We start from the raw sequence: 10,020 nt of genomic DNA on the forward strand, positions 1-10,020 counted from the left end.
CACAAATTTTCTCTATAAAAGGTGTATTTATATGGTATATATACTGTATCAACGTGGTATAAAAATGTATTAATCTAGTATAAAGGTGTATCAATGTGGTATCAAAGTGTATCATTGTAGTATAAAAATGTATCAATGTGGTATAAAAGAGTATCAATTAAGTATACGGACTGCATGCATTTGCATAGAATTTTCTTTCTTTTTTAAAAAGTATATTAATATAGTATAAAAGTGTATCAATTTGTTATAAAAATATATCAATTGAGTATAGAGACTGCATGTGTCCAATTGGGCCAAATGGCTAAAAAGGAAAATTAATTTAACCGACTGGCTACAGCATGTCCACCTTTTCACATGTGGTCCACTTTTGTTTTAAAATGACCGTGACATTTCCTTTTCTCTTTTTAATTTAAATTAAATAGTATTTTGACTCACGAGCCGGTTCAATCTATCCTTAGTTAAGCCTTAAAGACAGTGGGCTGAGCTGATAAACCCTAATTTTAAATGGGTTTAAAAATCTCAATCCAACCTTTATAGCAGGTTGAATTGAATCGGCCTCAAGGGTCAAGCCCATTTTGACGACTTTAAGAAGAGATGTTAACGTAATCGATTGATACTAGAGTGGGTGTAGGGGGCCGCCAATCAAACAGCGTGTATACTTTTTCCTAAAAAAAATAAAATAAAAGAAATTGGAGGCAGGGGAAGGGGGTTGAAGGGGGTTGGGGAGGAAATTATAATGTGGGAAAGTGAAAGTTGAGTTAACTAACAACTAAAATTTTCCTCAACAGTGTGTATACGTGCAACGCGAAAAACAATTGGTCATTTGCGTGTGGTGTTTCCCTCCAATTAAAAGGAGAACACATTAGGTAGGGTGTAGGCCGAGTGGGACAATTCAGCGTGGGTGGGGTGGGGAAAGGTAAGTATGGGTTGGGCAATAGCGTTACACGGTGGAGCAGGTGACATACCAAAGGATCTGCCGCCAGAGCTTCGTGAGCCGAGAGAAGCATGTCTCCGCTATTGCTTAAAGATGGGCATCGATGCTCTCAAAGCACAAAAATCCCCTTTGGACGTTGTTGAACTCGTGGTATACATATATATATATATATATATATTTTCCCAATCATTCTACTTATGCGTCTCACTCTATCTAACGATTCAATTTGTTTCTTACTCTGTTTAGAGATGTATGTCTCTTGTTATATTCTTCCTACTCAATTATGAGTCTATATAACTACGAAGAATCGCATACATAATACATAGGATCTTTTTGGAAAGTCACCTGGTAATCGAAATTGGCGTAATTACCAATCTGGTTATATATATGTTTTATTTATTGATTGCTGATTTTGATGATGGAAGCAATGCCCCTAAATTGGAAGGCCAATCATCAAAGTTCAAAACAACCCAAAGGGTATCTCTTTTATTTGTCATTGTGTATTTCTGTTGAGACTCGTGATTTTAGTCCAAAGTTTTCACTTGCATTTTTATCTTATTTGGTTTTCCCATTGCTATGTATACTAATTGGTATGTACATGGATTTCATTATTGCTTAAATAGTTCGTAAATAAGTATGTTGCATGAATTAAGTATAACACTTGGTCTCCTTCTTCATTTTGCTATGATTTAAAAATATAATTGTATGAACTATGACTATTTGCTTAGACAAAGAAGAAACAGACACATCAGTGTTCTTACACCAATGTTGATCTATTTGACAAAGCAAGGAGCGCCTGACAATCACTATTCAGTTACAATTGTTTAAGGGCTCATCATTTGGTTATCTGCTTGACTTGCTTTCAATTAAGGTTCAACCACATCTCATCCATACCTAAATGTATGCGGAGATTGACGATGATGGGGACAGCATGTTCATCGTCAATTTGAACAACAGTGAGCTACATTTTGGCCTTAGGGACTTTGCTGTCATCCTTCGATTGCACTATCGAAGGATGAACCTTGGATCAACACTCGTAGATCCAGATCTGCAAAGCTAGTGGAAAACCCCGTATGTAACGTAGGTGGGAATCGCCCTTCAACTGGTGAGAAATGGATTTTCTCAACTTGCTGAAACACAGTTTCCCCCATGGGTAATTCACGTATCACCACTCTCGACTAGATCAAAGTGCAGATTTTGTATGACTGGTTTATTGGGGCAAACGAGAGCAAGAATGTGTTGATGAAGTAAAACATGGTGCTGTGAAAACATTTCATCGTGTCACCAAATTTTTTTCCTTAAATTACCCATATAAATTCCAACTTGTTTACTTGGCTTTTCCCACTCAAGTAGAGGTCAAGTAACTAGATGGGACTAACGAGATCCGATACAAAATCACTTTCATCACTACATTTCAAACCAGTGATGACTGCAAAGTCCCTAAGGACAAAATGAAACTCACTACTGTTCAAATTGACAATGAACATATCATCCCGATCATTGTTGGTTTCCACATACATTAAGCTGCAGATGAACTGTGGCTGAACCTTAATTGGAGGCAAGTCAAGCAGAAAACCGAATGGTGAGCCCTTAAACAATTGTAACTGATTAGTGATTGTTAGACGTTTCCTTATTTGGTCAAATACATCAACATTGGTGTAAGAACACTAATGTGTCTGTTTGGATAAACAAAATTGTTAAAGTTGATACAATAATATTTAAATCACAGCTAAATGAAGAAGTTCTATACTTAATACATATAACATATTTGTTTGTAAACTATTTAAGCAATAATGAAATCGTTGTTCATACCTATTAATATACATACTAATAGAACAAACAAATATGATAAAATGCAAGTGAAATCTTTCGATGTAAAATCACCAGACATACACATTGACAAATAAATGAGATACCTTCTTGGTTGTTTTGGACTTTGATGATTGACCTTTCGATTTAGGGACATCACTTTCATCTTCAAAATCAGATTCCTAAAAATAAGTCTAAATCAACACGTCCGAAAAATATGCTAAACAATTGTTTTTTTACTTGAATTGTAATGTTATGTTTTGTAAATAAAAAATAGTAGATTATATTTCTTGTAATTTAAGGTCTTAAATACATTATGTATGTGACTTTCGTTTTTTAATTATAATCCCATGGATTATTAGAGGAAATGGTATGCTTTTGATCATTTTCCATCTTTCTCGGCGTTCTCTTCTTGTTTGGAAGCATGCTTCTGATCTTTGTTTCTTGTTTTATTTTTTTATGTTAGGATGGGACCAAATATCTCGTACTTGACTATGTTAGTATGAATAGTTTTTTTTCTGATTTATGAAAGAATTGACTAATGGATTGGATTCATGAAGATGGCTTGTGATGTCGTGGATCTTGATATCAACTGTAAAAGTAACTGCACATTGGTGTTGCTGATGTAAAGCTCTTTTAACATTAAAAGATTATAGAATAATAATCTCTAATTGATCCTCTAAAGATTTCAAAAAATCTGACTAAAAACTGAAAATTCCTAATTGTTCCAAGTACTGAGACATGAGTTTGGTTGTGATGCTGAGCATCTGAGATTGACTTGGAGTTTTCACCTCTTTAACATTAAAGATGACTCCGTTGACTGCCGCCTCTCACTAGCATGCAGGATAATACTGTTATTCTTTTGTTTGGAAGTGTTGAAAAGTGCTCCTACTCCCTGCTTTGGTTTCTCTTACGAATACTAACTCTTCACTAATTTAATTCGCGCAAGTTTAAGTGTCGTTCCGTATCTGTGATAGGAATGCTCCTGAGAAACTTGTAATACTTGGGTCCTCCGGGAGCCTTGAAGCTTCTGGTTCTGTATAATAAGTCACTTTTTATTGATGTTATGATAGATTTCAACTGTCTTGGATCAAACAGGTGCGGGAACTAGAAAACAACCCATACTTCAATGCTGGTAGAGGTTCTGTCCTAACCAGCAATGGTATAGTAGAGATGGAAGCATGTATCATGGATGGGATTACGAAAAACTGTGGAGCTGTTTCTGGCCTAACCACTGTTGTCAATGCTATATCTCTGGCTAGGCTGGTCATGGAAAAAACTCCACATATATATCTTGCATTTGAGGGAGCGGAAGCATTTGCTAGAGAGCAGGTTTGTAAAACTTTCTAAAGTCCTCTTATGGACATTCCAGAGAAACTGAGACAGAATCCAGTGGCATACTTGATTCTGATTCTGTCAGCTTTTTTGCTTTATATGGCTTAGTTGTGAGTTTGCATAATTGGCTTTTGGGAATTAATTCTAGTTGACGTTATAGGTTTATGAATGATATCTTGTAGCAGGATGATGCACAAATTCTTTCTGTTAATACTGTTCAATTCCAGCTCCGATGATGTTTTTTGGACTTCAAGTAGCTACCAGTTTCTTTATGTTTATCTGGTTCATTAACGTGACTAGTTCATTTGACAGTTCCTATTGATGCTCTTTCTCTGATTATAACCCCATAGTTTTGATGTTGTGTTACATTCATTTTTTAACCCTCTTTTACATTGAATCTCTTTGATGAGCTGTGGATGGTTCTGTTGTCAAGGGGGTTGAAACCATAGACTCAAGCCATTTTGTTACGCCACGAAATATCGAAAGACTAAAGCAAGCAAAAGAAGCAAACAAAGTCCAGGTATGCAACCCTATCTCTTCATCGTTACATCTTTGCTGCAAGTAGCATATTTATTTTTTGGCATTGACATTGATGGAAGTCCATTGTTTTCTTATACGTATTTGTTTTTATGTAACCTTTTGATTGAGAATTTTTAAGAGCTTTGGTGTTCATTTTAGGAAAGCATCAACCAAAATATTATGCATCTATCTGTGGTCATCCTCTTGTGGCCTAAGTGAGTTTGATTATGGTGTCAGCCTCAACAGATTAAATGTAGTTATGTGGCTATGCTTTTAACAGTGCTTTCTTGTCTTGTTATATTCCCTTCTTGGCAACTCAGTCTTGTGATTATTGTACTTAATTTTTCTGTTATCCTAACACCGAGAAGCTTTCTGCTCCATGTTATCGGTTAATATTGCTGCTACCAAATTTCAGGTAGACTATAATACACGACCTATACCTAAAGATGACAAACCACCAGCTCCTAGTGGGGATAGCCAGCTAGGGACGGTTGGATGTGTAGCTGTTGACAGCTATGGGCATTTAGCTACTGCTACTTCTACTGGAGGACTAGTAAACAAGATGGTTGGAAGGATAGGAGATACTCCCATTATTGGTGCAGGTACATATGCGAACAAACTATGTGCAGTCTCTGCTACAGGCCAAGGTGAAGCTATTATCCGTGCAACTGTAGCAAGAGATGTGGCTGCCCTAATGGAGTATAAAGGACTTTCTCTCAAGGAGGCAGCAGACTACGTTATAGAGGAATCTGCTCCAAGAGGAACCACTGGCCTGATTGCTGTATCTGCCACCGGGGAAGTTACCATGCCATTTAATACAACCGGAATGTTTAGAGCTTGTGCAACTGAAGATGGTCACTCAGAATTAGCAATTTGGTAACTGTTCATTAGAATAGTTTAGTCCTTGTATAATTCTAGCTATTGCAAATCATTTAGAATTTGACATGGGAATTGTGTTTCATTTGATTTGGGTGTTGCTGTGCTGAGCTCAGTAGTCATGACAGCTATCCAAGGATTCACCCTATAATAAAGTGACTTCAAATGAAATATTTTTTTAATTCCACGTACGCACACCAATTTAATGATGCATTCATTACATGTATTAAATTTTTACAAAGGTGCATTTTTCATTTGTAGTAGAATATTTTTTTCTCAAGAGTGTCTAGTTGATATTTTCTGTCAAGGGTCACTCTTTTTGCAGGAATCATAGACTTCAAACAAATAAAAATGAAAAAGAAAAATATACTATTAGAAAATCCCTAAATTTCGATGGGATTCGTCTATTTGATAAAAGATTTTAATTCGATGAAAATCTGCTCAAAATGTTACCAACGAGCCAAATTCCTACTGATTTTGCTGGAAATTAAGGATTTACCAATAGTGAAAATTATATATATATATATATATTTATGGATCACTTTGAAGAAAATAACAAAATAAAAACAAGTAGACTGAGTAATCGCATTCTATGTTTCCGTATTGATAGTCCACTGTTTTAGATATTTACCAAAATGATATTAATAACACTATTATATATTATTCGGATATTAATTATTAAAATAAATTTCAATATCATTGTATTTTTTCAACATTTTGCCTTAATCTATATATTAATATAAAGGAGGAATACAACCCTGCTGATGTGGCATGCTTAGATGATCAGGAGTAGATTTATCTTTTTTCTCCAATTTTTGGAATTTTCTCTTTTTTCTCTTCTATTTATCTCATTTCATTAATTAATAATTGGGTAATTAATGATAACTAATTATACAGCTAAATCAGAGAAAACAAAAAACCTAGGTTTCATCTTCATAGTTGAAATTCATCAATTTTTCTGAAAACGTTTCTTATTCATTCATCAGGGCAAGTAATTCAAATCCTTATCTCATCTCTCTTTTCCATGGAAAGTCTGATTTCTTTCTCTTTTCATTCATGTATTTTTTTTCTTATGTGCAAACAACTCCAAATCCAGCACGGTAAGCATCCAAATTTCAACGCATATAATCTGAATTGAAGTTCAGTTAGATGATATTCAATTTTTTTTTTTTTTTTTTTTTTTTAAAAAATCCAGTTGGTAACTAAAGGGGAAAAGCCATCCTGAAACAATATGATATTTTTTTATGGGAAAACGATTTTGAACTGTGTTCCCATTACATGTCGCCATTAAAATTTCAAGCTTTTGGTCATTCCTTTTTACTTTCTTGCAGATTCGATCGCAAAGTGCGGAGAAGAATCTTACCCGTAACTGGAGTAAAGGATCAACCACTATTATCGGTACTTGATAATGCCTTCTTTCTCCTTTTTTTTCTTTCAAGTTAATTTTTTTGGGTCAACAACTAAGTACTTCTGCTAAATTATTGTGCATACTTTTGTTTAGTAATCAATGTAGAATTGGTGTATATTATACTAATCGATTATCTTAGTTACTATCATCAGACTTCGTTATGCTTTTATATCCATTGTTGTTTTTCCTGAATTGTTTTGATTTATTTTTTCTTGAACAAAGGGTCTATCAAAAACAACCTCTATGCCTATGAGGTAGTGGTAAGCTCTGCGTACACTAAACCCTACTCAAACCCCACTATATGGGACTATACTAGGTATGTTATTGTTGTGTTGTCCATTGATTTATTACTCTCAAATAGGTTTTCATATCTAACCTTTTCTGCATATATAATGGTACTGAGACAAGCAGTTTGTTGTTCGTTAGTTGTATTTGTTTGTTAAACTTCTTGCTTGATTCAAGGTTGCACTTTTGACATCTGTAAGTATTTCTTTGTATCAAATAATTATATTCGAATTGATGTACTTGCAGAAAACTATCTATTAGTAATGTTTGAGGTGTACCTAGATCCTCCATCAACTGTAGGAGATTGCAATGGTGAAACTTCAATATTTGCTCTTGTCGTATTATAGAGATGCTTGATCCATATGCTCATATCTTTCAGCCAACAGTGGGGAAAAACATAGAGGACATACATTTGGTATGAAAAAAAAGGCTATAGAAGTAAGAAATAATTTAGTCAGGACACGGATAAGTACATTGTGCCTAAACAATTATAGCAAGCAGTATTATTCAACATGTTTTCCTCTTCAAACTTCCAGAACATAAAACTTCATTTACAAACTGGAAAGTTCTGCTGGAAGAAACCAACCCAATTACTACATTGTATTACTTCTCCTATACATACCATCCTAAAATAAACTACTCCCTTTTATAAATTTATTCACTAAACATATTTCTCTGTTCAGAATCCCTTTGCTCCGTTCCATGTTACAGGGGCTATTGTCTGGATTGGACTATTAACTTCTCTCTTATCCAGCTCCTTCGTATTCTGATTTAGTTTTTTTTCTTTTTAGATAGAATTTCGGGTTTAGTTAATCTCTAAGGATTGTAGTGATAGGGATTTGGGCAACTCAAACTTTCCAATGGCCATGCAGAAATTTCACAATCCTTATTATGATCATCATGACTATTAAAATCTCATGTGCAGGTGCTCATGGTGTATCTAGGGTGGGAGTAACGGTCAACAATTGCTGGAAAAGATAAAAAACATAGTCTAAAAACGCACCTGATGCTTATGACCAAAAGAAATTGAATCAAGATATCGACTGGCTTGCTCACTTATCAGATCTCTCCTTCCTTACGAGCTATGTAGTTCACGATATTGGTGTCGATCAAGGGTTGGACAATCAGTAACTTTATAAGAATATTGTTTTTTTAAACAGGAAAAATGATTTTGGATTGTGTTTCCATTACATGCCACCATTAAAATTTCAAGCCTTGTGGTCATTTTCTTTTACTTTCTTGCAGATTCGATGCTAAAGTGCGGAGAAGAATCTTACCTGCAGCCGGAGTAAAAGATCAACCATTATTATCGGTACTTGCTAATGCGTTCTTTCTCCTTTTTTTCTTCTAAGTTAATTTTTCTGCGTCAACAACTAAGTACTCCTATTAAACTATTTGACTACTTTTGTTTAGTAATCAATGTAGAATTAGTTTATATTATACTGATCGATTATCTTAATTACTATTCATCAGACTTTGTTATACTTTCACATCCATTGCTTCATTTCCTAGATTGTTTGATTTATTTTTTCTTGAGGTAAGAGTTTTTTTTTTTTTTACTTGCACCGGGTGTTCGAGACTCTTCGAGCCCCGACTAATCCCAGGGGTGCACAGGCCCTCGGCAAGGAGTTTTCCGCAAGTGCACCACGGGTAATTCAGGTTTTCACCCACTCCGATGGCCCTCAGAAATTGTTTGCATCCAGTGGGTATCGAACTTGAGACCTTGAAAGGGAGCACCCAAAGCTCAAGTCGATTACCACCAGGCCAACCCCTGAGGGTTTAGCATCTGTAACTACTTCTCTGTGTCAAATAATTATATTTGAATTGATGTGCTTTCAGGGAACTATCTATCAGTAATTGTTGAGGTGTACCTTACTCAATGCTTAGTGCATCTGTACCACTACTTATAGTTATAATTTCTCCTCCATTACAACATATCATAGAGCTATGAGGTAAATACGTGAATAAACATGTTTCAACAATTTTATTCCTCATCATGTGTCTTTTACAAGCAGAATCAGAGTTTTTGATGAATCGATTCTAAAAATTTATCTTAGAATGCAGCTTACAAGTCTGACAACAAAACAATTTAAAAGACTTTACCTATTTGTAGTAGATAAATGAGAATTTTGAAGTCATTGTATATATGGGAGTCAATAGCTATTTTCTTTCTTCTTAAAAGTTGGTTGTATCTCTTTAATTGAATTTTTCACTTCATTTTGCTTTATTTTGTTGTTTTTCATCTATTTTGACACTCACATAAGAATTATTTAGTAAGAAATTGAAATGAATATACAGGAAAAATTATCAAAATTGAATCTTGAATACTTTTTCTTGAATTTGAGGACAGTAGATGGAACAAAGTGAGCCCAAATATCACTATGGGGAGACATTAACCCCCAAAAAAATCACTTGAAGAAAAAATTATCTATCTTGTAATGGGACACCATTTAATTTTACGGACGATAAACCAACTTAGATGTACAATAGTAGTTACTGCACATAGGTGTTGTATGCTTATCAGAACCACATTATTGTTTTAATCATTTTTATCATGTTATTTCTTATTCCTTAAACTTCTTCTGGGAAAGTTACTAGTTGTTTCTATATATATGCAGTTTGGGAGGGATAGTTTTCATTTCTCTTGGTTTGACGCTGTCAAATCTGACTCCTTTACAATCCAATAGAATTTGTAATACATTAACACTTCTTTAGGTATATATATTGTTTGTCGACCTTTTTTCAAATGATTCTTGATGCATTTTCTGTTATTTTATGTTGTAGATTATCTTTAAAGCAATCAATCATGGTTATCATATGATTTTACGTATTTAGCAGTAGGATATAAAAAGTT

At 34.5% G+C, this 10,020-nt stretch overlaps 1 protein-coding gene across 1 annotated transcript; it reads left to right on the plus strand.

Moving 5' to 3' along the window:
- The first annotated feature begins 709 nt into the window (after positions 1-709).
- LOC107845425 (isoaspartyl peptidase/L-asparaginase 1) lies at positions 710-5,660 on the plus strand. Its single transcript, XM_016689726.2, has 4 exons — positions 710-1,084; positions 3,842-4,075; positions 4,512-4,598; positions 5,013-5,660. The coding sequence occupies exons 1-4, from the start codon at positions 923-925 to the stop codon at positions 5,475-5,477; spliced, it is 948 nt and encodes a 315-aa protein (XP_016545212.1). The 5' UTR covers positions 710-922; the 3' UTR covers positions 5,478-5,660.
- The last annotated feature ends 4,360 nt before the right edge of the window (positions 5,661-10,020 follow it).

This window comes from Capsicum annuum, chromosome 3 (assembly GCF_002878395.1).
Source record: "Capsicum annuum cultivar UCD-10X-F1 chromosome 3, UCD10Xv1.1, whole genome shotgun sequence".
Classification (NCBI taxonomy): domain Eukaryota; kingdom Viridiplantae; phylum Streptophyta; class Magnoliopsida; order Solanales; family Solanaceae; genus Capsicum; species Capsicum annuum.

Coding starts and splice junctions, on each gene's coding strand:
- LOC107845425 (XM_016689726.2), top strand. CDS start 923: ATGGGTTGGGCAATAGCGTTACACGGTGGAGCAGGTGACATACCAAAG. Junction 1,085..3,841: donor TGGACGTTGTTGAACTCGTG/GTATACATATAT, acceptor TGGATCAAACAG/GTGCGGGAACTAGAAAACAA. Junction 4,076..4,511: donor AAGCATTTGCTAGAGAGCAG/GTTTGTAAAACT, acceptor TCTGTTGTCAAG/GGGGTTGAAACCATAGACTC.